Source organism: Chanos chanos, chromosome 5 (assembly GCF_902362185.1).
Source record: "Chanos chanos chromosome 5, fChaCha1.1, whole genome shotgun sequence".
Lineage (NCBI taxonomy): Eukaryota > Metazoa > Chordata > Actinopteri > Gonorynchiformes > Chanidae > Chanos > Chanos chanos.
Window position 1 is genome coordinate 17,733,764 of NC_044499.1, and position 27,500 is coordinate 17,761,263.

General features: G+C 41.4%; 1 protein-coding gene across 1 annotated transcript in view; it reads right to left on the minus strand.

Moving 5' to 3' along the window:
* The window catches only part of dpydb (dihydropyrimidine dehydrogenase b), a 67,680-nt gene that overhangs the window by 19,728 nt on the left and 20,452 nt on the right, over positions 1-27,500 (minus strand). The window contains exons 9-16 of the mRNA XM_030773264.1: positions 24,000-24,107; positions 23,250-23,419; positions 21,178-21,388; positions 18,438-18,622; positions 17,270-17,485; positions 6,890-7,054; positions 3,863-3,931; positions 330-413 (exon numbers count right to left, since the gene is read on the minus strand). Coding sequence (XP_030629124.1) covers positions 330-413; positions 3,863-3,931; positions 6,890-7,054; positions 17,270-17,485; positions 18,438-18,622; positions 21,178-21,388; positions 23,250-23,419; positions 24,000-24,107 — 1,208 coding nt within the window. The remainder of the gene's footprint in view (positions 1-329; positions 414-3,862; positions 3,932-6,889; positions 7,055-17,269; positions 17,486-18,437; positions 18,623-21,177; positions 21,389-23,249; positions 23,420-23,999; positions 24,108-27,500) is intronic.

Consider the following 27,500-nt stretch of genomic DNA (forward strand, 5'->3'; position numbering starts at 1 on the left):
TATGTCTGTAACATTCCAAGCTGTAACAGTGTGTATGTCTGTAACATACAAGCTGTAACAGTGTGTATGTCTGTAACATACAAGCTGTAACAGTGTGTATGTCTGTAACATTCCAAGCTGTAACAGTGTGTATGTCTGTAACATACAAGCTGTAACAGTGTGTATGTCTGTAACATTCCAAGCTGTAACAGTGTGTATGTGTGTAACATTCCAAGCTGTAACAGTGTGTATGTGTGTAACATTCCAAGCTGTAACAGTGTGTATGCATGTTGCATTAATGTTTGTAACAGTGTTTATGTGTATGTAGCAGTACACGCTCCATGTCTTACCTGTCCACAGGCCAGTCCCATGCCTTTCTCTCCCATTCCGTGTGGGCAGGACAAGTTCAGCTCCAGAGCGTCCGCTCCCGAGGCCTAGTCAGCACACACAAAGAGCAGCACACCTCACAAAACGCACCTCAACACAATGCATACCTTCAGGAGAAAATCCTTCTGTTATTCATTCAAACATTCAGTGCCTAAAAAAAATGAATTACAACATGACTACACTAATGCTGTTACGTGTATTGTATGTTTGCCAGTTTGACAGATGGGGTACAAAACGAAAAAACTACAAGCTGAGATGCTTCCACAGCGGTTGGGAGGTAGAGCATATGCGGATTCAAACGCAGTCATAAAACAGAGTCTAAAAAACACAAAGACATGCTGGAACCAGAGCAGAAAAAGAAAGAGAGGCAGGCAGAAAGGAAAGTGATGGCGGGAGTGTCATAGAACATTGCAAAGGTGTGGAGCAGGCAATTACACTAAAGATATGACCCATTTGAAAACTGTTGTGAAATGGCAGAGAGGAGATGAGGGAGATCCTCCGCAATAGTAACTCTACAGACCTGCCAAAGCGGCTCTAGTCCTCACGCCGACAGCCATTAAGGGAGGAAAAGGACGAGTTTAGGAGAGATTTAGTGGCACAAAATGGAAGAGGGTTAAAAAGGGAGAAGAACCAGCTTTTAGCGGTTAGATTTTTAGAAGTTCAAAAAGTTTCCGTGTCTTACACAAACCATGCCATCCTGTACCCGCCAGATACAAGCCACGGAGACGACGCAGTTGCTTTTCTGTTATATTGTATTTCATCTTAACAAACAATGGAAGGTCTGTGTTGCTGAGACAACATAAACAATTTCTTTACAGTGATGTAATGGTAATGCCATTCCAAATAAGTTTTCCTTTGTTATCACCAGAATGACTCAAGGGACGAGCAGCCTGGTTCGTTTCTGATATTGGCTGTGGTTGGTTTGCCCTGGCATCTTTCCACAACATTAAACTTCAAAGCTGCTAACCTTTTATCTTGATAGACCACACAGTATATCGACATCAAAGATCAAAACCTGAGCAGAAAACAACAGCCAACTGTTGTGCTAGCTGGAAGGGAGACAGTTGCTCTATTGATCGTAGTAAGGCTCAACCCTTCCAGAAAGGCAAAGGTGTTTTATGGCTTTGGACGAGAACAGACAATATCATTACCATTCACACATCGACACAGCACTGCGGTGTACCTCACCAAGAGAACTGAAAGAGATGATCTGTTCTGACAAAGAGATGGAGAGTAAGAGAAAGAGAAAGAAAGAGAGAGAGAGAGGAGAGAGAGAGAGAGAGAGAGAGATGCGTAAATATCCAGCGTGGAGCTGTGTTTACGTGTGTACGATTGAGTGCGCAAGAGAGAAAGAAGGAGAGAAGGAGAAAGACCGGTCCCTTGACACGCTCCATTAGAGAGCCCGAGGCTTAAACACAAACATTGATCAAACTTGACACTAACTTTGACAAGAACTAACCACTCCACTGTGATCAAAGCCAAAACGCCCATCCAAGTCAACCCACTGCACCATGAAGGCAGCCCTCACAGACACAGTTTTTTCTTTAACAATCAGCTAACGTTAAGGGTGAATGACTGGTCAGGAGACAGTTATTTGAACTAAAGCAAGAACATACTCTTTACTGTATATATTTATTCTCTTTCTCTCTCTCTCTCTCTCTCTCTCTCTCTCTCTCTCTCTTTCTCTCTCTCTCTCTCTCTCTCTCTCATGATTCTGGGACAGGAGAAAGACAGCAGGCTTCTCAGAGTGCTCTGAATCTCCATTCCAATGAGTATCTAACGCAAGTTCATCTCACATTAAAGTGAGATCACTCTGTAACAGAATGAACATAAATGAACAGGAAAAAAACGTCATTTCAAGCCAATGGTTGAATTGTCGAATGTAATTGAGGAGAGGGCAGGATGTGGTATTGTTCACTATCTCTCCACTTCACTACCTCTTCATAGTGTCACCTGAATGTGTCATACTCCACCCTGTCGACAGCACGCAACTCAAACACTAACACTAACCAAAGGCAACACGAGAATATCTTCTGAATGGAAATGGAAAGCAAGTGGGTCCAGGCTAATGTGCAGTCCGCTCACTCAACCGCTGTACTCCGTGGGACTGCGTGAGGGGGTAGTTTAATTGGTGGGATGATACAGAGGGCGACACATTTATTAGCGACCAGCGGTGTCATACGTACGTCATAGTGAATTCCCATCTACAATAATAGAGACTTTGCTTGAAATGGCAGAGCCTGTTTCACCTGTTGACATTTCCAAAGGGAACTGTGATCCATCCGAGGGCATGTGTGCGTCACAAGCACATGAAGGCTTTCACATGAAAACCTACCACACAAACCTCTGACGCACTCCAAAAGCATTAAGAGCCCTCTTAAAAACTATTTAGAAATTCCTTTTTAAGACCTAAAAGGAACTCTTAATTTGGTATCACAAACATGCACTTCAGGTGAGAAAGGGACTTTTTGTTTTTATGAAACTTTTGCGAAACTTTCGCGAAGCTTTTGTGAAGCGATTCAAATGTGCGTCTCTAACTTATTAGGAGAAAAATCTCAGTTGACATTTCATCTCAATTCAAATGGTCAGAATCAGTATGAACACTCTAAAGCTAAAAGCCCATTGTAAACAGATGCTGTGGATTACTGTATTTGACAGATAGCTAAAACCAGATGATTCTCAAGAGCATTGTAGGGAAAGATGGATAGATATAGGTATGTTTGTGTGTGTGTCAGTCAACATGTCATTCAACACGACAAGCATATTCAGGTACAGTTAGAAGTGTTAATGACTGAGAGATTTAATGTGGGCAGAATCAAGAGAAAAGAAAATGGAGCAGCACAACCTCTCCACACACACACACACACACACACACACACAGACACAAGCACACATGTGCACACACACACACAAAACACTTGTCTGACTTTTTTTCACAGTTTGTGAGCACAGTTGGCTTCTGTTGTTTGAAAGGCTGAGATCCAATGATACAGTATCTAATGCAAATTTAATGTAAAACCTTCTCTGCACAAAAGCAATGAGGCTTAAAACTATGAATATGGATGGCTGTCTGTTTGTCAGAGAGCACCACAACTGAGCTACTGCAAGTTCAATAAACATCAACAAATGCTTTCTCTTTTTATGAATATATATATATATATATATATATATATATATATATATAAAGCTCTCCGGAAAAATCAAATTCTTCAGCAAGACATGACAATCCGTCTTCAAGAAAACTTGATTACGGCCAGTGCTTTTAAGATATAATTAATCAACTCGTGGAGCATGAACTCATTTCTAGGGAATAAAAATAATGAAATAATTCCTAATCTGGCAGAATTTCTGTTATTCTTTTACATTAAAGCTTCCTCCTGAGATTTAAAAGCGAACTTCTGCCTGTTATCAAAATGGAAATTACACACAGACACACACACACACACACACTCTCACACACAAACACACACACTCACACACAAACACACACACTCACCTCTGCCATCTTGGCGAGTTCTGTCCAGTCGGCTTTATTGTAACTGCACATTATACTGGATATGACAATCTGTGTAGGGAGACAGAGAGAGGAGAAAAACACCGGAGGGGGAGTTAGAATGACTGATGAAGAACAATTTCACCTGATGCATCTGTAACCTAATCCTTCACAGCACACCAAATGTATCCTGCAAAAGTTATTATGCTGTCCTTAACTGCAGCATTCTTGCACACATCATTTAGTGAATTTACACACACACACGCAAGCATGCACACTCACGCACGCACTCTCACACTCACACACGCACACGCACACGCACACGCACACGCACACACACACACACACACACACACACACACCAACACACACACCTAGTGGCAAGTCTGCATTATTAAAACAATAAAAACATCATGCTGATGGCATTATTCCACTCTTCTGTGGCATGGTTGGATTTCAGCTTCATTACTCTCTCCCTCTCCCTCTCTCTCTCTCTCTGTGCTCCAGACACCATAAAGGGGGGTGGAGGGAAAGATGTGTGTATGTGTGTGTGTGTGTGCGTTGAGGGGGGGGGGGCATTTGAGAGGGGGAGATTTGAGATATATACAGCATGTCTCATCCTTGCCTTTGGTTTTAAGGGAAACAAATGGGGCGGGATATATACAATGCACAAAGGAGCTGGAGCTGTGTGCACTGTTAGCGAGTGAGCATGTGTCGGAGTTTATGAGTCCATCCATCGTTCCGCATGGAAGGATTGCCAGGTCCATCAGCTTCTCCCTCATCCTTCCACCCTGGGGGAACCCCAGGCTCAACAGCACATATTGACTCAAGGCAGTTAAAGCGGCATTGTACATACATTATTTTTTTCTTTAATAGCTTTAATGAAGATGTATGAAAGCATGCTTCTGATACTGTAAGATACAGTTATACGACTAATCGAGCTGAATGGGAATTAGATCATTATCATTATCTGATCATTATCTGAAAGGCTCATTAACAGTAGTTAAATATTTTGAGATAGATACAACACAAGACATGAGTGGAAACTCAAAACGCTGTTGGGATAGGATGAGAAATTTACAAGGGAAAAATCACAGGTACTGTGATCTAGAAAAAGAGAGGGCTGATAGAGGAATGAGGCTCTCCCACTTGCACAGAGAACGACAACAGAAAGCTGGGCTGACACGACACACACATATGTGCCAGTGGTAAGTAAACAGATGTAATGTCTTGCATATGGCCTGAGGGCAAAGTATATAGACCTCAGAAAGGCAGATGCTTACGCAACATCGCCGCAACTCCTTTACTCAGTTTTGCATTCAGTGGGGAGACAGGCCAGGTATGGACATTTTTTCCTCAAAATATAGGTGTGGAGCATGTGTCAATCACATGCTGATCAGACTGAAAGAGAAAAAGAGAGAGAGAGGATAGAAGTGGGGGAGAGAGAGAGAGAGAGAGAGAGAGAGAGGGAGTGGGGGGGGCAGGGAGAGAGAGCAAGAGCAAAAGTGTGAGAGAGAGAGAAAGAGGGAGAGAGTGAGAGAGAGAGAGAAATTTTGTAGCTAGTAGTGTCTCTGAGAAGCATAGAAATCGCCCTGTTATCGCTTTAATAACACCGTGCTGAGGTAACTGAGTCTGTCTGCCAAACACTGGCAAAGCTGATTCTCCAGGGACATCGGCTGCCGTGGAAACTGTCAATCACCACCGATATAGGGATATTAAAAAAGGGGAAGGGGAGGGGCCAGGGGTTGTATTGCGCCCTCAGTGAAATCTATTCTTTCAGTGCAAGTATACCAGAGATTCAGTCCAACTAAGTTCCACAGATATACCCATGAGAGAGAGAGAGAGAGAGAGAGAGAAACAGAGACAGAGACAGAGACAGAGAGAGAGAGAGAACACAGAGCCTGGAGCAGAGCGGGCTGAAGTGTGTGTGTGAGCTGGAGTAATTTTACATCATTGTGAGGGTTCTGTTATTCATTACTTTGCCAGAGTATTCATTTCGGCGCTGCAGCGCGCTCTGGCCACCCCTGACCCCTCGGGAGTCACACACCATGATGAGTTTGGCCGAGTGCTGCTGAGAGATTTGCCGGGACGACGCACTTGACGGACGCCTGAAGGGGGAGTGCTTTGTGACAAAGGGACGCTGCCCCCCAAAGGGGTCACAGCGTGTCGAGTAGTGGAGTATTTGGGGAAAATGGAAATTGTAAACAGTAAATAGAGATAATGGTTGTATGACAAGCCTTCACATCAGTGAAGATTGTCAATGAGTGTCTCACTGATGCATGTGACATCACTGTTTGCAGATTTTGGTAGTGAAGAGAGAGAGAGAGAGAGAGCACAGAGATGTGAGTGTGAAGAGGTCAGATCTGAAAAGGAAAAATGCAGAAAACAACGGTGGATATGAGGTGTTGATCAGGGGGGAAAACATGCAGGCATCCATTGCAATTATGAGAGCAATTCAGAATTAATCTCATCCTCTAGTGCATCCGACAGAAAACAAACCTTGAGGAAGTGATTTTGTGCTCAAACGGGCTGTCTCATTGCAAATGATTGGGGGGTGGGGTGGGGGGGGGGGGGTGGCTGATTGTAATGAAAAGAATTCACTAAAAAGCGTACAAAAAAAAAATTGTCATTTGCAACTGAATGAAGGAGAAATGGAATGAAGGCTCTTGGAAAACCTTTCTTAAATTTCTCAAACAAAAATCACTTGTCAAGCAGTTAACATGCAGTGAGCCATGGAGACTCAAATTTCAGGGGAAAAAAAATGGAACCTCCTCTATAGAGAATTATAACTGCTGATAAAACACTGACAGTTTTCTTCTCTTTCCCCCAAACGCATGGGAAACAAATGTCATGAGTCACATTTAGATACAAGTTCAAATTTCTAATTGGAAAAATGAGAAAGGAAAGAACAAAACGACTGAGAAAAAGAAGAAGAAGAAAAAGAAGAAGAAGTGGAAGAAGAAGAAACAGTTGGATATATATATATATATATTAAAAAAAACTTCATGCAGGGTTGAGTTGTAAACTTACATTTTCTGGGAAATCGGCTTTGAGCTCAGCCACGCTCTTGCACCAGTAGGCGGCTGTTTTCTCGCTAATGAGCTCGATGTTGAGGAAGGAGCCTTGGCCAGGGCCAAAGATGTGACCGGAGGTGGTACCGCGCACGATACGCGGGGACACATTTGTCACCAAGTCCTGTGGGGAGGCAAAAGACACAGCTTCAGATGCGTGGTATTCACTAAAGATCTACAAATGCCAAGATCCACAGTATAAAGCTCTTATTATTACTCGGTGCATGATGAAAAATTAACATAATGTATGCTGAACATTGTTTTTTCGTTATGTCATAATACACAAAACTCTTGCTATCTCCCCCTTTGAATATTACCATCAATCAAGCACATTTAAGACTAATTTATATTTATTTGCTTTTCACAGTTAACTAAAACTATGATAAATGAAACAAAAAAAATACTGCCAATTAGCACTGAACAATTACGATTAATTTGCATGCGTTAATTAGTAGCCGTGCAATTTAAAACAATTAAGATAATAGCACACTATCTACACTTCATCGCCTTTGCCGCTTTCTGTTATTTTGTGAAAAAAAAAACAGTGACTCAGGCGACGCATTCATTAGTGCAACAGACTTTTTGGAATGATCTGAATAAGGGCGAATCCAAAGCATCATGAGCAATGAAGTGTTACTCCTATAACCATAAGAGCATATTTCTCACCCTGAGAGAGTTTGTTCTTCCATTCTGCTTTCCTTTTTCTCTAACATCTGCTCTGCTCTGAGCTAATGCTTAAGACACATCCACAGGGCCAAACAGCCCTGCTTTACTTGTGGATTTTTCAGCTTCAAGTCGGTTCTTGAAAAGAGCCGAGCCAGTGTAGTGCTGGTGACACGAGAGGGAGTGTGAACTCGGGAGGGTGATGGGGAGACGGACGAGATGCCATGACACATGCAGCAGGTATGACATCAGACAATAAATAAATAATCAAAAAACAATTGATAAATAATCACTCAAAAGAGACTCTGACACAGTCTGGTAGGTGAGCAGATATATACACACACACACGCACATACACACACGCACATACACACACGCATACACACACACACACATACAAATACACATACACATATATGTATACACAAATAATGATTACAAATGTAGGACAATATTGCAGGTACACAACATTTGCCTGCATAAATATATGATACACAAACACACCCACCCACATGCACAGTCATTTACATATACATACACATGCACATACACAGGCATACAAACACACACAAACACACACAAACACACACACACACACACACACTCACACACACGCACACTCACTAAGACACACACACACACACACACACACACACACACACACACACAGAACAAAACCCTTGGGGAGAGCTGTCCTCAAGAAAAAAAGGATAATGCGTGAGAAGGACATGGGTGGTGTAAGTAAATAATCCGGGGTCTTGGCGGTCCATTAGTACGTGTTAACCTGTCAAACAGCGGCAGGGCCCAGTGAGCTAGGCCTGCTTTAGCCGGCTGCTTGGTTAGCCAGCTGCCTGTGTGGGTTTACTCTCGCTGAAGGGTTATCACGACTGCACAGGCAACTAATCCCCCTTCACAAGCCAGCACCTCTCCCCCAAAATGAACAGTGCAGATAAGAGAGCGATCAAATGTCACATGACGCACCATGTTTATATGCGGCGGGGCTCTGTGATAGGCTGGCCCCGGAGGCGCGTTCAAGGTAATTGCAGAAAATGCTGTAATGTGCTTTCTCGTTTCCTCTCTATCCCTATGTTTTCTTTCTTTCTTTTTTTTTTCTCCCCACCGAGCAAATCTTTGGCCAAATATTAGTCTACGCCATTTAAATTGTCTGCATTGTCCTGGCTATTTTTCAGCTGACACACACACAAACTGCTGGACCACAATTATCTCTATGACGACGGCCATCATTACCCTGACACGTTGGTGGTTGGTAGGGATGGAGATAGGTAGGTATATGAATCTATTTTTTCTCCCTCCGCTCTCCCTCGCTCTTTCTCTCTCTGTCTCTCTTTCACTTTATACACACTGTACTTGTCAGTGACAAGTACAGGGAAAACTACAAATCTAGCCACTAATGGATCACAGGCCAAGTCTACTGTAGAGTATACAGATCCTGGGTGTAGGATGCCACATTGTGTCACCTTACACAATCACTCATGGTATGTTACATGTGTGAACACTCAGAGGCAAACATTGTAGTTCATGGTTAGATCTTTGTGTCCAGATAAGATAAGCCAGAAATGCAAACTAAATTATGTTCAGGGAAAGACAAAGGGAATGACCTGGATGGACTTTGTTCAGTGTTCTCCACTTACAAACAAGCAAAACTGATATGAAAAGTTCATGTTCTCATAGTTTTTTCTTTAAAAGTGGAACTATGCTGTGTAATGTCTTTTGGGTCAAAGAAGAAAAGTCCTGTTGACTGAATAAAATTGCCTTCAATCTCTCTCTATTTGATTCATCCTTTCTAATCCGTGACAGACTAGCACAGAGGTCCAAAAGAAGCATGTCCTGATGATGGGCTACAGGATGTTTTAATAAAAATAAGTCAATAGAAATAAAACATTTCCCCTCTCATATTCATGGGACAAAAATTGTCTTATACATTTCCCTATTAGCCTTTTCTCTTAAGTGAACTACAAACCTTCACATATTTTGCTAGTCTCCACATTTAAATGCATGGAGGATGTCCATATTTTGTATGTCCTTGAATAAACACAGACCAGTAATTAGTAAAGTTTTAATAAAATGTCAGTTTCTGTTTGTTTGATTCTGAGCAATATACTCAACCACAAGGCTTCCTGTTCGGCTTATATGTAAAATATATATATATTTTTTTTACTCTTCTCAGGACTCAGGTTTGCAGCTGCAAACGGCATGTATCTGCTAGTTATAGTTTCTGAAGACATCAGCTAACACAGCCTAGCTGTCTGCTGCAGAAACACAAACACCTAATATTTCATTCACAGAAGCACTAAGGCTCTTTTGTCAAGTATACAGAACAACACTAGGTAAAACCTCAATCAAAATGACAGGTCAAAGAGAGAAATTAAATGTATCGTGTTTGAAGTGTTTCTCCAAGGTCTAGAAAGATGATTAGCTGCCAACTCTTCTGAGAACATCTTCTATTCAAAATGCATTATGACTGTTTCTAAAGGCACAAGTCAAAATAGTATCATCAGAACTTTGATTCCTATGCAAGGTTCTTCAACTTATACGAACTGTGAACTTGATGTTCAGAAGATGAAAACAACAACTGTGCAAAACAGCTTTTTTTCCCCCTCAAAATATCTTCAAAAAGGTATTTTTTGTGATACTCTATGAATCACCATAAAAAAAAAAAAAAAAAAATCTTCATATTAAGGGAAAAAATTAAGAGTTTGATTTTCAACACCCACTCTCGAGGCACGCGATTAAAAAGTCACAGCAAAGCCACCACATCTGACATCTATCAAAAAATTTCCCACGCACGACACCTGCAGACTTTTACAAACGCTGAATTAACAGCTAAGTGAAAAAAACACCCCACGCTTGTTCTAAACTTAAAGTTCTCTGCATTCTTCTCCAGCTTTACTTTCTCTTTATGTGTAGAAAACAAATCATATACACGATTGTTGAAGCCGCTGCTGTAAGTAACTATCAGTACAATTTCACCAACTATTACTCTCAATTATTTTCATATTTATATTTGTCAATTATACAAACAATGTCATATGTCCATACTCACAGTTTTTATCACTTCATTTCGTGGTCCTGACGAGCAAAATGCATGATTAATTGTAGAAGGTTAAATGTGGAGTCAATTGAAATCTATAACCTGTAAATTCTCTGAACGTGATGATAGACTTTGTGATTTCACACAGTGCAGCCCACACCTTGATGAAGTTAGTAAAATCAGTGAAATCTCCGAAAGCTGATTAATCAGATGGGAAAAAGAACTCAGATGAACTCAGATAATATAGGAAGAAAAGCAAGGTTATTGACAAGAAGGCAGGTAGGAAGAGGTTGAATATATATATATATATATATGCACACACACACACACACACACACACAACCTCTTCCTACCTGCAGGTATATATATGCAGGCATAAATTAGCTAGAAGGGTGGTGTGTTTCTCACAAGGTTAAGTTAAAAATACCTCCATTTGCTTAAAGTACACCACAAAATAATGTATGAAAAAGCCCAGAAATAGACAGTAAGTAACTGTGGATCCTCTAATCCACCATTTAACTGACGCTTGAACTCATTTTCTTTAGTAACCAGTATAAAAGGGATTAACATGGTGAAACTGCATTCTAGTATACAAAACTAAAGTATATGAGGTGAAAAAGAACTTAAATATGCAAAGTTCATAAATAGCATCAAAGTTCACTTTTCAAGAACAATCTATCTATCTATCCAAAGATATTGCATGATAATATGTTACAAAGATCACAGTTCACAAATTCACTGACATTTCTTCCCTAAAGATATCAAAGAATGTCCATTCGATCTGCACACACTGGTGCTGAGCTGGAGGTAAGTTGAGGAGGAATACTTAAAAGCATCAGATGATTCTGAGTGCAAAGGGAGATTTATGCTCCACTCTTTTAAACAGCCTTGAAAAGTCCACATTAATTCTTATATAAGGATATGTTCTTGAGGCCTGGCTCCAAGAGGTACCTGACAGGCATTGCTGCACAGGAACTTGGCCCTGCTTAGAGTTCAGATTGATCAGTTTTTATAAGAGCACTCTGACAGAAGTTACCAGTTTTCGACATCCTTTGAAAAAGAGCATCTGTGTGCACATGCTAACAAGGTTCAGCTCTACTCCTTCCCTTTTCCATTATAAACTGGGGCACTGCTCTCTTTAGTAAAGATAGGCAGAGATGTCTGTAAGGTTACTGTGAACAAAACTTTTAGAATTCACAAGAATACAAAGAGCTGTAACAGATGCTAGAATATTTCCGCCTCCACAGATTCACTACACTGTGTTATAATTCTGACCTGTAGATGAATAAGACCTATAATAGCTTCAGTGAAGCCATTCAGGGCAAATAAAACGTGGACCAACATGTCCATGACGTACAGTTCCGTCCCTGCATGATAAAAAAAACGCCATATCGCCACAACATGTGGCAACATGAGGAATGGCGTGTTTGTTTGAATAATTCATCTTCATGCCCCCCCCCCCCCCCTCAAAAAAAATCCATCTTTTCTTTTGTCTCTCTCTCTCTCTCTCTCTCTCTCTCGATCTTGGTGTACCCAAGGTGCCTGAGACAGTGCTGGAAAGTTACGCCCACGTCGCATGCCTCCCCGCAGGGCTACGTGTGCATAACAAATTGGCATTAATTGCGGGATGCTGGCCCCGTCTGTCCCCAGCCAGCATCGATTTCCTGCCTGCTCTGCCTGGCGGACGCGGGCGTCAGGAGCTGAGTGGGCTGCCTGTTTTTATGTGGGTCTCTGCTACCAGAGAGGTGAGTGAGAGAATCTATGGACCAAATTTTTCACCAACATATCACACTATCCCCAGAGCTAACAAGGGAAAAAAAAAGTCACAAGCTATCTACAGTGATCTATATTTAGAAACTTGGAGAATGAGTTCTGTCAGCTAGAGATGGGATGAGAGAGATTGGTTGCGTGTTTGTGCACATATGCAAATCTGAGCATGCTGCTACGGCTGTATCAAATAGTGTGAAGAGGACACAGACTGAGCACAAAGTAGATATTGAGATATCAAGTTGTGATCAACTTGACGAGTAATAACATGATCACTGCAGCAAATAGAAGCCCCCCCCCTCCCGAAATCTTAGCCAAGGGTGCCCAACTGAATTTACACTACGACTTCATTCTGCCTGAATTTTGTAAAATCTTCTAACATTCACGTCTACCTTGTTTCTGTCAAACTCTGTGGAAATGTGGCCGAGCTTTCCAGCAGACTGCCAATCATCCTTGACTCTGTCAATTACATCAACTATTTCCTATGCATCTGAGAAAGAAACCCACCAAGACTGCTGTGCAGGCCTCCCCTAATTAACCATCAGCTTAATTAGACAATTTACTGTGTAATTAGCCGGCAATTAGCCGAACACATCTCAGATCTTTACTGTACTTAGCTGCACTGACAGGTCGGTTCAGTGGCACGGCACATTCAGTTGTGCTGCCTGGGGGGCTGGTGTCATTTTCAGCTGTGTGCAGAGATACAGCCTGTGCGGCAAGAGCGATTATATGTGGTCAAAGACTTCTGGGGATGAGTGTCTTCCACATGCCTTCTCCTTCACTGTGTTTCACAGGGGGCCTCTGGGCTTGAGGAGGAATGGGACCAAGGCTGCCGCTGTCAGAGAAAACTGCGCAGTGATGGATTAAGACACTATCCTGAGTAGGGCGACCAGATGCAAACAGACCAAATGTGGGATGTGTAGTAAGTTTGTGTGCGACAATGTGGGATGTGTTACCAACGTTGAGAGGTAACCTAAAACTTTGATATAATGTCTATCTGACTGAATAAGAAACATTTGTATTCTCTCTTTCGGCTCGTAAACACCTATACTTTCTCCTCTGGTCGACTGCACAGCACACCAGCAAGGCCATCACATTCTCTCCTTTTTACTAACACAACTATTATAGAATAAAAGAAACCGAAAGTAAACTGTACAACGTGACAAAAATAAATGTGCATACGGAATCGATATTCATCATATAGTTGTAAAATTACTAGGGCTTTTAGATAACCAGTGGCCAATTAACCAACAGCTGATTCTCAAGCTGCCAGTCACCCTAAGTCATTCGCAACGTTAGAGCATTCATATGTGATATCGCTCAGAAGCATAAAATGTGGAGATGAGTAGGCTAATATAATCTTACCATTCCTTAACTGGAAGAAGTTAAGTAAGGACACCCAGGAGTATGACGCAGGCCATTCTTTACTAAAAGAACGTTTTCTTTTCTTTGTGGCCATGATGTTGCGTGGGAGCTTTTTACCTTCATATCTGCAAAGTTTGTGTAAGTTTGGTTTTTGTGACATAACAGAGGTGTTCACCGGCCCCACGTCTGCACAGCTTGACTGACGGGTGTCACAGCCTCTTGATGACCGCCCTCACTGCTCTCTTCTCAGCCACTGGGATGAAAGCCAGGCTTTTAGAAAAGCTTGGCTATGCTGCATTTGTATGAGCCAGGTTTGCGGCTTTTGACGTAGCGCTATTAAGTAGTGTAGAAACTGTGCAGCAATGGCATACGTGGCTCACGTGCCGAGCGGGTAAAAGAACGCATCCGTGTGTTCTCATCTCTGATGATTAAAAACAAAATGACTGATGAAAACGCGGGACATTATTTCAGTATGCGGGATGCGGGACAAAGGTTCAAAATGCTGTGCAGTACAGCGTAAAGCGGGATGCCTGGTCACCCTAATTCTGAGGTGTGCTTGAAAACTATTTTGTTTGTTCTAACGTTTGATGCTGGTTAGGGTACGTCTACATGTGATCTCATGCCTACATAAAAAAAGGTATAGTAATTATTGGAAGAGTCATACTAACACTAACACTTCTTTTGTGTGAGTTATACAGTTAACCATAAAATCTGATTACTGTATGACAGTTATGTTTGTAATTTTAATATTAGAACTGTGTTCATCTGGTAGATGTTCTAATCCAGGTCGAATTACAAGGAATGTATTCAAGCTGAGTAGGAATATTACAGTATGTTCCTATCAATTACAAAAATTACAAACCTTTTGAACAAAAAAGGTCACAATTGTATTAAGCAATACTAATTACCATGTCTTAGCGTTTTTGAGCCCTAAATATTAACACGTCAGTTATAGTGATAAAATCAAGCACATCCTCTCTTTTTCTCAACCTCTATCTTTTTTATTGGTATATTTACAATTCATGTGATCTTCAAGGAATAATGAACACCATCAAAATCAACTGGCCTTAACGTCAGACGAAACGAAACAATCTGTTTGCTACAGGTGTAATACAAGCGTCCGTACACGAGTAAAAGGCAATGAAGCACTCGTAAAAAGAAAAGCTGCATCCATCATTCATCTGCGTTTTTACAATTAGCATTGTTCTGCATGAGTGAAGGTCTCTTGAACCTTCCCACTTTTTGATTTGTGAAAGTGCCAGGTTCTGGCGGGAGGCCCGGGCCCTACCTCAGGGCCGCCTGCGATGCACCACTAAACCTCTTGCACACGGATCAGTTAGAAGGCTAATTGGGCCCAAAGGGTCTGTTCTATCAAAAGATACCCCCCCCCCCATATTCAACCCCCCTGCACCCCTTCAGACCCCCTCCAGCTCTACAGGTCTTGCATAAACACAACTGACAGCCTCTACCTGAATTTGTCTGATGGCAGTAATCGGTTTCGCAGGGCTGCGCCCGTTCAGAGAAGCGAGCTGCTTGTGGGCCGGCGTTTGAGATCTTTATAATACAAAAACAGCTATGTACGGAAACAGCACGGGGTTACCTGGGTCTCTGTTCAATTTCCTTGTGATTTAAATCCTCCCAGATATGTACATACAGTTTGTTAATTATATTTAATGAAGATGCCGCTTGCAAGCTCATAGCTCCTAATATTACATGCCAAATTAGCCATTCCACACACACATGTGGCATTCAGAGAGCGCTTCAATATCCATGGCGACAATCGGCGGGGCTTTGAGAATGCTATCAACACCGTTCAGCCACACTAGCTCTGCCCAGTCGTGGAGCAGCTCTGTGCCAGTCGAACAGGATATTAAAAAGAGCTCCCTCATGTAAAAGTCTGATGACGGTTGAAGTCGTAGGAGCCACCGTTCACGTGTTGACATATAGAGGGTTTTTTTTTTTTCTTTATCTTTCTTGGGAAACAGGGCGGCGAGGCCCCTGTCCAATAATTTCAGCGAAAGCATAACCCCCATCGCAATATGATTTCTGTTTACCCACATGCTGAATTTAGCTCTTGTCTATACAGTCGGTAAGCAGCAGCTGGAGCTTTGAAGAATGATTAACTCCTTTCTGAAGAGTTCATACAATCAACAAGGGCAAAGTACCACGTCATGAGTGTTAACAAACTCATCTTCCATACTTCAGAGCGCAGAAATACAGAGAATCAAACAAATGAAAATGATATTGAAAACACAGCCGCGTGGCAATAAAATCAGTAAAAGATACAATTTCAATGCCAAAACTCTTGGACTCTTGGACTATGCCTATTTCTAATAAGTACAAAAACACCGGTTGGTTTGAAGTCAGCCAGGTGGAGGGTGGCAGTGTAAAAAAGAAGCATAAACTTCTCTCGTCCTCTCGCTCTCTTTTGTCATTTTCATCGACTCTACTGCATGTGTGACGGGGCCTAAAATGTTTCTGTTTGCTTTCTGTCAGTCCTAATGAAACTGATGCGCTGATCCAAGAGCAGTACTTTAAGGGTTGCTATAGTGATGTCTATTACAACTCACAACCAAGGCTTTGCTCTGTTTTGTTTTTTTTTTTTTTTTGCATTAAATTTCCATTTCTAGCCCCACTAATCAAAGACTGCCAGCTAACACAGAACAAACAGATGTTACTGATTAATTTTCCCATCACTCGAATTAGAAAGTAAATTAAAACAAAAGATTTTCTGCTGGAGTTCAATAAACAACTCGTGCTTGTGTTTTTTTTTGTTTTTTTTTTCACTGTCAAGAACAAATGTTACATTGCTAACAAGGCAGATGCAGCTCTGCCTAATGGGGGGTTGTTGGTTTTGCATCTTTTTTTTTTTTTTGCCGCCACCAGAATGTAGCTCATTATGGTGAACATTGAGTGCATGGGGGGGGGGTGGGGTTGGGGGGGGGTGCTTTATTGGACTGCTTTATGGCTTATCAGGACTTTATTAATGCCAGCATCTCTGAGTACACTGGCTTTCAGGCCCTGTGACTTAGCCCAGGTTTTTCATCAAGGTTTGAGTGGATGAGACATTACACAAAGCTTTAACTCTAAAGCTTGAACTAAATATGGAAGCAAATATTCTGAGCGGACGTACACATTCACACGCAGAAGCGCACCCCTGTGCACATGGAGGGACACACACACACACTCATCCACCCACACACCCACATGTACACATATACACATACACACATGCATGTGTGAATAGAGTACTTACACCTTTGCAAACAAACACTCATAAAATGTGATAAGTTTATCATTATCACTGTATTATTACTGCACTGTTAAGTGCTAGATGAAAACACAGCACAGAACTATCATCAATCCAGTCTAAATTTGAAAAATTCTACTCTACACTTACAGAGGAGAGTCACTAAATGTCACCAAAATATCTGGAGGACAGAGTCATTCAGCGTGTGTTGGTGTGAAGTGAATGCTACTTTGGTAAATTACCTTGTCCAGTCCAAAAGTCTTGGTGAGAGCAAAGCCCCAGCCTTGTTCAAAAGCACGACGAATCATAGCCGTGCTGGTGGTAGGCGGAGCACTGGCCAGGCCAAACGGATTAGGGAACTTGATGCCACACATCTCGACACTGATGTCCACAGCATCAATGGCACAATGGAACAGAGGCAGCTTGGGTGTAGTGTCCACTGTCTGACCATAGAGAGACTGCAAAGCAAATACACACACACACACACACACACACACACACACACAGTCACACACACTTCATTATTTGAATCACCAAAAAGACTTCATTAAACAAAAAAGAAAATTATTTTGAGTTTTTAAGTCCCCATTTTCAAGACAAAAGTGAAATCTTTATGCAAATACATTACACAAAACATTAACTCTGTGAACACAATACTGAAGCAAATATTCAGAGCGGAGGTGCCCGTGCACACAGAAGCATGCCTATGTGCACACGCACACACACACACACACACACACACACACACACTAACATGTGCACTCCCTGCAAATTTACTTTCAAAAAAATTTCAGGTCACCTTTGACCATAAGTAAACAAAAGGTAACAGTCAAAGATCCCAGCTAAGCAAAAACACAGAATGTACACTTATCCTACAAGCATTTACATGAACTTGAACTCCTGAACCCATTTGCAAATATTTGTCTCGCTCTTAGACTTCGGTCCACAATTACGAAGTCGTCTGGCGGTAATTGATTCAACGAGGAAACACTTAAGTCAGACTTGCTCTGGCCACATTCACATTACTATTATTAACCTCAGCATGAACTCGTACCCCACTCAACAGCTGCTGCCTTAACGCTAAAACACATAAAAATGTCCTCGGCAAAACCTCTAAAATGACTGCGGCAAATGGCAGGCTGGCCAAGTTCAGTATGTACAGACAGGTCTATTTGTCAAGGCTTCTGTTCGGGAAGCAGAGCCAAAAAGCACTTCAAATGCCACAGAAAAGTGCTACAAGCCACGTGAGCAATAAAGCTCTTTGTTACATAGAGAATGACCTAGAAGCTTCTATTAGATTTCTATTAGATCATCCAGGACTGTCATTAGCACTAATGTCAGTCTAGTAAATGGAGCTCAGTGTTCTCTATGTTGCCAGTGTCTGATAACCTGTTGGAAGAGGAAATGCACCTGAATGTACTTGTGGATGTGCCAGGAGGCTTGCTTGCCATCGTTGACTGACTCCACGGACGTATTGGCCAGCCCAGCAACGTCTCCTCCAGCAAACACCCAGGGTTCACTCGTCTGCATGGTGTCGTTGTTGACCTCTGGTGTTCCCCAGCGGGTCAGTTTGATGGGAACCATGCTCGCTATGACTAGTTAGACAGATGGACACATACATGTATATTGGTATATGACTGATACAGTAGAGAGGACCCCAAAACCTTCTCTGGTTGTTGGAGAACGTTTTTATACTACTATTTTTATACTACTTCATCTCCATGAACACCACATCAATCTTCAAAAACATGTAAAATCTGTGAAGTCTGTTAAAAGGAGCGTTTGCATCATAAAAATCAAGGTAAATAAGAAAAGACATTTTTCTGTGTTCAGACTTGAATTCTGGATGCATGATTATGTTCCATGTAAATAGCACTGGTTATTCATACGCAGTTTGACAGCATTCACTGTTTGACAGGGAAGCATAATACATATGACAAAGACAGACAGCTGAGGAATTTCTGCCTTGACTGTCAGCATCACAAAATACATGGGAGCTTAGAACCTTAATGTCTATGTTTCCTCTTTTTTTGACATTATTTCTTGCTCTATAGTTATTATAGCTTTTATCACGGTCCAAGACCACGCAGACAACAAGCCAGGCCACTAGTTCCTTCAGAGAATGTGATGACTCATCACCTCTTCAAAAACAAATATTGAAAAAAAAGAGAGAAAGAAAGAAAAAGAAAAAGTAAAACCACACCAGTTTCTGTTTGCACCTCTTTGTCTATCTTTTTCTGCTGTGAGACAGTGAGACAGGTCTGTGTGACCCCTAGGATCTTCTCTGTTCTTAAATACAAATGACCTCCATAGAGAGCCAGAGCTCCCAGAGTTAAACCACACGCTCACTGCACAGCTCCATTACCATTAGCAGACCATGCTGTCATGTACTGGTGTTATAGCAAAGAGGGCATCAGATCAAAAGAGATCAGCCTGGCTTCAGCACAACACAGCAAACCTACCTTATACAATCTGCTACACTGCACAGAGGCTATTCCCCCACAAATAAAGGCTGTATGATTCGTAACATAATCGACATATTTAATATCTGTCCAAATGGAAGCAAAATGCTACAATAATTGAGTTACAAAGTGCAGTAAAATTTGTGCTTTTTCATTCATAATCTCCAAATGATGCTTTGACATCTACTGTTGGACAGCTGAGGGTTTTGTCACATGACAGGTTGCAACAGCAATCTGTTATTTTACCAACTACTTTATCGCAGTTGTATAATAAATCCATCGTTACCAGATTGGGTTACCGGGCAAAATAAGACCAATCACTAGGATCGTTAACGACTGTAGGGTTAAGGGCGCTTGACTTGGTCTAAGACTGTGAGAGCTTTATATTCCCGTGCTTCTGGTTTATCTCAGGGAGGCATCAGGCTAAAGGATAGGTCACACTTCATTGGCCTGGTGGGGGGGGGGGGCGGGGGAGGGGGGGGCTCTTGGCAGTAAAAATGGCCAGTCAGCTGCCTCTGCCTTGTGATCTAATCATGCTGCCACTACCACTGGTCCACCTACTGAAGATTGCACTGGAGGATTTCTCCCTATCTCAGCTGTTCTCCTCATGAATACTGTCCTAGTCTATCCTGTGGACTCTGTGAACCATTGGAGTGTGATAAGTAATTCAGATCTTGGGGAAGGACTGAGGATTGGGAAGCAAAAAACCCCAAAAACAAATATATATATATATATATATATATATATATATATATATATATATATATATATATATAAATATATGTATGTGTGTGTGTGTGTGTGTGTGTGTATGTATATATATATATATATATATATATATATATATATATATATATACACACACACACACACACACATATATATATATATATATATATATATACACACACACACACACACGTATATACATACACTATATACACATATTTACACTCTTTAAATGTCTGCATGTGCGTGTGTGTGTGTGTGTGGTAGAGATATATACGGTAGATTTTTTTTTGACAATGTGTTAAAATAAAATGTGTGTATTTTGGTGGATCAATAAGTGATTGAGATGATGAAAAGAGCCTCTCATGTCAAACCCATGAGAGAACCTTATCTGGGCCCGCTCTCAGAGAGATTGCTATCACACGCTGGCCGCTCAAATCTGCTAAGTAAAGATAAGTGTGGCATCACTGAAAGTGTATTGACAAGAGTATATTGTCTATTTTCTATGACAACTCTCTAGGGAAAATCTCACGCAATGGACTGCTGCTACACTCATTTGCATGCACCTGTGCTTGGTCCTCAAGGCCACAGATTCATTGTGGAAAAACAAAACACGCATTCAATTTATTTGGGTCAACTTAAAACAAAAGCAAGAGACAAAAACTTAGTTTTAGATATATCCTGTATGTGATGAAGAAATATGAGAACTGGTAAAGAGAGTTGATGTTTGTTAGGAAGCACTAACCTAATGTTGCTGAGGATATACATAACACTAATGTTAGCTCATTCTTGGTTGCCGGTGTCATATGACTCAATGGTTACATGACTGAACGTAAGCATTCCATGTATTTTATCATTTATTTCACTATCTCACTATTCAGCGCTGACCTGTAGCTATTTCATAACGCTCTGTAATACACGCAGCAAATGAAATCAAACGCTTCAGTGCGGCGCCTTACTGTCAGGGTCACTCAGCATAGAGCCGAAAGCGCTGATGATGTAATCGGCTTTAAGGCGCACGATCTGGTCCTCGTCCTCGATCCAGTCCCCTGAGTCTGTCTGCTCCGTGCGACAAAACTGCAGTGCCGTGATACGTCCATTCTTCACTATGACCTCGCGGGGAGACAAGAAAGGCAAGAACTCACACTTCTCCTCCTTGGCGAGTTCCATCTGCGTAATGAGAGGAGAGGAAGTGTAGAAAAAGTCAGATATGGAAGGAGTACTCAACGACATGCAATTAGAAATGGAAATCTTTATTCATGTGTTTGATTCAAGTTCAGTTATTTGAACATACAGAATCACCAATGATACATTTGTTTTTAAAATGAATACTTAATTTAGCATTTAATTTTTAAATAAACCCAATGACTTCGTGAATTTTTATGGTGAAACAGCAATTTTGTTTTCTTTTTTCTGATGCAAGGGATACAAGCAAATCATTTCTCAGGGGAAAATACATGCACAGTATGGTGCTCTCATAGAAAGGTTGCCCTTGAAATATGCCGCTGTTTGATGCCAAGAGATGTCTGCATTCAATCAGTTTATGTTGGCTTGGAAGTCTGAGAATAATTTTCAAAAGTTCATTACATTCAGAAATGTCATATCTATCCGCACAGTAGTTGTAATTATAGTGTTTATCATGGGATGCACACACTAAGAGAAATTCTAATGGCTTCTTTATCCCCTGTTGGCCTGCGGTAAATTGTCTGAATTCTGCAGCATGTAGGATTCATCCAGAAACACACCTGCAAGTTCAACTTTAAGGCAACTAACACCCACAAATCAAGAACTCAGACCACCTTGTGAAAAGGCTTAATTTGCGGTATCGGCAGTTTTCACACGTCTCTATTTAAAAATGTAGCATTTTAAGTAACTGCTAATAGTTGCTGTTGTTCTCATTGCTAAGTTTAAATTTATCATTTCTGTCTCCATGGCAGCGCCACAGTAATAGTCATTGAGAAAAGAATACGTCTTAATTACTTTGTTAAATACTAGCCTACCATAACGTGTGTGTGGGTGTGTGTGTGTGTGTGTGTGTGTGTGTGTGTATGTGTCTGTGTGTTGGAGGGCTGTGGAGGGAGAACAAAAAAAAAACGTTACAAAGAACAAAAACATCTTAACATCGTAACCTCAGGAGTTTTTTTTCCCACCTTCCTCTTTTTTTTTTTCTTCCTCTCCCTCCTCCGCCTGAGTTCACATACTTTCGCTCATACCTGACTCTTGTTGACATCCGTAACGGATGAAATGCAAAGATGTCCAAATTAAAGTCAGAGTCTAACCAGCCGAAGGCTCTCTCTCTCTGAACACTTGCGGTCATCTGTCACTCTTACGCTTGGAACTCCGACCGTACGACCGTGCGCCCGTATTGGAGACACGGACCTCATTAACGCCGACACCTTCTTTGTGTCAAGCGTCGAGTGGGCGCCTGAGCTCATCAAGAACAACACTGAGAGCACAAACCACTGCCAAACCGTTGGCTACTTTCAAATGATCCACCCTACATTATTCAGATGAGCAGACCGACTTATCATCGACGCCGCGGGTAGCGAAAGGCTTTGAATGATGAAATTTTTGTATGATGGCTAAAACAAACTCCTATTGCCCTATTAGCCAAAGCCCTCCAACGCTACAGAGTGTGTCTATGAGTACGCTTATGTGTACGCAGTTGATAACAGCTGCTCGTTACAACAGCTTACCTCCCTCCGAAAGAGAAAATGATTTGGGGATTTTATCCACAGGTAGAAATACAAATAGAGTGATGCAGATTAAACACCTCTCCTCTCCGACAGTTACATTTCCATACCAACAGGGAGCTAGAATTCACCAAGTACAACTTTTAGGCAAAGACAGATAGAGGGAAATAAACCTTGAAATGCTTTGATTGTGGAAGGGTGAAAAAGATTACCTATGTGTTTAAAGCTCTGTACATTTTTCAGTTATCAGGGGTAAGAAACTGTGGACATAATGGGCGTAATGCTGCATCTGCAAATGGTGTCCCAAAAACTCAAAGTGTGAGTAGATGGGTATATACCTCTTCTGGAACAGCACGAATATTGGTGAAGCCCCTCCTGAAAACCACAAACACACGTCGAGCTCCACAGCGGAGAGCAGAGGTGGCACAGTCGAAAGCCGTGTCCCCGGCTCCAAGAACTATCACATTGCCATGGAGGTCTGGGAGCTGAGAGCGGCAGCTACACATGCCTGAGAGAGAGAGAAAGAGAGAGAGAGAGAGAGAGAGAGAGAGAGGAGGGTTTGGTCAAATGGAGCTTGGTTAAGATTAAGCCAGGGGGTATCACCCGCTTCTTCAGATGTTCAGTGTAATTCAAATTCAAAGTTTTGAGGATGAGAACACACACCCACACACCCACACAGAAACACAGACACAAACACTCACATGGTGAAAGAGAGATAGAGAGAAAAAGAAATAGATATAAGATTCCCTTTACCTGTCAAAAAAATAAGTTCTAGTTTGAAACTGTAGTGGTTCTTGGTGTCGTATAATGGGTACATGATTTAAAACTGCTATTCTTGTCTACTCTAGAGTCTGGTGTAAAATCTGAAGTCCAGTGTAAAAACAGCTGACATTCAAAGTAGTGTATTTTTTTCCACCACAGGCACTACTTTCTTGTTTCTTTTAGCATACAAGAAAAAACGATGAAATAAATGAATAAATACATTAATAAATGTGCACATAAACAAAACATTATTAGATAAGAGTTTTAAGGAGGCTAACAGTGCTGTTAGCCTGTTAGTGTCCCAAAACCCCCTCTCTTTCCCTTACCAACTTTACTGGCTTTGGCAACAAGAGGAAGGAAGTCTTTTGATGTATAGAAACCGTGCTCCATGGTCAGCCCCTCAAAGATCTTATGCTTGTTAGCTTGTGGGAGACCTGTGCCACAAACAGGAGAGAGAGAGAGAGGAAGAGAGACAGAGAGAGAGGGAGAGAGAGAGAGAGAGAGAGAGAGAGAAAACAAATAAATAAGAAAAGGTTGTCTCAAAGATACTCTTTCTTTCTCTCGTTCTTTCTTTCTTTTTTTCTTTCTTTCCGGATGTAAATACTTTGCACCACCGTTCATGAGTATTGTGGATAGAATTTAAGTGTTTCACAAGAAGCGGTTAGATGATTAGTCATGGTTTCATAGCACTGGTTTCTTGCAGAAGGTTTTAATGCATGATAATGAAAGAGAGAACAGCAGCTGGCCTCCTTTAAGGATTGCGTCGATAAGACAAAGGGCATACAGAAACGGATCTGAGGGATACTTAACCCCACGTCACTTCCAATATATCTATTAGCCTGGCACGTACCCCAAGGATGTGCCGTAGTGTTGAACACATCAGTCACTATCTCATTACAGCACTGTCATCATTGTGTGAGTAAAGCACCATCCGGCTGTACGCCACCGGGAAAAAAAACTGTCCTGAGACCAGAGGGCCACCGACAAAAACTAACCCGAGTCATCCAGACTAGCATTAAACACATAAAGGAGACATAAAGGTTCTGTGCGAAGGAGCAGATGGTTAAATAGATGGTAGCGACGGTATTTAGATTGATTTAATGCACCAGTGGGCTATCATTCTGTTGTAAATCATCATTTGGAAAAAGGATGATTGGTTGGAAATATTTTCCAGGGATAAGCGTTCAATATTTGAGTTATGGCAAAGAATGAAACAACTGTGAGGAGTACGGAGTAGCCCGAGTACAAAATGCTTACTTCTTCTGATCCAAAAAGCAGGAATCTCTCAGCTCTTGCACTTGAGTTTGACAGTCTGATACTGAATCAAACTTTTTTTTTTTCTGTCTTTTTTTTTTTTTTCTGGCTTGCTTGCTTACTCAGCCCACCGTGGCTGATGTGGATTTTCGGAATCAGTGGCCAGCTTGCAAACATCAATAATTCTTTCTCTATCACAGATTTGAACATCTATATTTCATATCTTTGCCCTCAATTCATCACTCTAAACACAATGTTGGGCCTCACTATGGTGACTTTGGGGAGAGGTTTTCTTGCATTCTCATCAAAACGGACTCTCCTGTATTTGTTTTTTTTTTCCCGAGAAAAGATTCTCTGTTTAATCAAAAGAACAGCAATAACACGTATGTATACATTTTAAGCCTGCTCAATACCAAATCAAACTAAATCAAGAATGACAAAAAAAAAAAAAACAACAAAAATAAAAACTGCTCAAGGAAACTATGCCTTGAGGTTGAATTAAATAGAAAAAGCACTCTTGAACCCACTTATATGAATGGTCATAATCATTTTACCGCAGTAGCTCTCACTAGACAACTGACACAAATGGCTTAATTATCTTAAGGATACCTTTAAAGTTTGTCACCAATTGGACGCTAATATGAAGTTATGTTATGGTGTATGAGTCAGGTTCTGATTAACCGAGACATTGTATGCTAGCATTTTGTTCTGTAGGAGGGCTCTAGGGAGTCTGGCTACAAAGCCTCTAACTTAGCCTCCATTTGTGTCTGCACTGATAAATGACACAAAGCCACACTGTTGGCTTTACACACCTAGACCACTATTTGTATTCCTTACCAACCAAGACCTGAAAGCGTATGATGAAGTAGACCCTGCCTCTAACATCTAATTCACAAGTGATGCCCTTCCATTTTTCAGGTGTTTGCATCTCATCTGACTGGGTGGCTTCCACATGGATGGAGGCTGTGAGAAGAGAAGAAGCCATACATCATCCCTAGGAGACGGCTTCCTCCTCCTTTGCTTAGCAAGCCACTATTAATCACAGCTTTACCCAGACTTTAGCCGACTGCTTGCTCAGACAAAAAAGAGAGAGACAGAGAGAGAGAGAGAGAGAGAGAGAGAGACAGAAAGAGAGAGAGAGAGCTATTTTCTGAATGGAAGTTTTTGACTTATCAATCAAAGCAAACCTCAGTGACCTATGTTAAAGATATGAGGTGTCAATGTAAATAATACCATGCCGGAACTCACTGGCAGTCAGCATAAAGATACTCTAAGAGATGAATAACCTTTATCTCTCTCTATAGTCAGTGAAACCACAGCTATTGCTTAGACCCACCTAAGCCCTAGGGCGAAGGTTGGACTTTACTGTATAGCTTCCAAGGTTGCTTAACCGTTTTTCTAAACTGGATCTGTCACGTGCATCAGGGAACTTGTAAATGGATGTTTCAAAATTAACATCAACATTTCTCACACAAAGCACACAATTTGAATCAGCAAAGAGCTCTTTGATTAGTCCGCCTGTGTTTCTGCTCCGGTGTGATAATGCACATCTTTCACAATGCTCCACACAAACCAACCTGCCTTCCCTTCAACCTCAGAGTATTTTGTTCAGAATAGTCTCCATTGAAGTGGGTGTTATGCGAGGTTGCACAAAGTATATTGTGTTCTGGGCCACACTCCAGAAATGTACATTTGATGAAGGTTATTACTGAGGGAAAGAGAAGGAGAGAGAGAGAGAGAGAGAGAGAGAGAGAGAGAGAGAGAGAGAGAGAGAGAGAGAGAGAGAATGGACAGTAAAAACGGAATTGTGTGATGACCAGCAGAAACCTGTACAACAAAAGGGCTGAGGAGATGTTGCACGTGCAGGCACATTTTTAGGGCCCAATAAAAAAAAAATTAAAAAAAAAGAGCAGTCTTATCTGTATTCTTCAATACATCTTTTCCTTTCAAAGGCAGGCCACATATTTGCATGTCAATCACTCGTGAGGCTGACATTAAAATAGCTGTGTATTGAGTGGGGGGAAAAATATATCAGAGAAAAGAAATGTATCTATTTTCTTTATGACTTTCGGTGGCATTGCCTTATGAGAAAAGAAATCCCTCCATAGTTCAAGCTCACCGTCCTCAATAATTATGACGCCAGGAACAGATAGACATGAATATTTCCAAACATAATGCGCAATACGAATTCCTTTTAATCATAAGAAAAGAAAAGAAAAGAAAAAAAGAGAAAAGTACACAGCCGCCCTCGAGGTATGTTTGCATTTCCCAAATCAAATCAATATACCACACCGTGCTTTCTCTACATTTTTAAAAATAGAAATCCAAATTACTCCGCTTCGCTGTTTCTTTCTGCTTGGAAAGATCAGGATTTCCACAAGCTTATGAGCATTAAGGTTAAATACGGACATCAGACAAGAGGGATAAAACCGAATGTGACATTTAACATGGCAAAAAGGTGCATACTTGTGTGCGTCTGCGATAGAGAGAAAGAAAGAGAGAAAAAGAGGAGAGACTGAGAAGGGGAGAGGGGGAGGGGGTTTAACTGTCCTACAGCTGACGGTTCTTTCAAA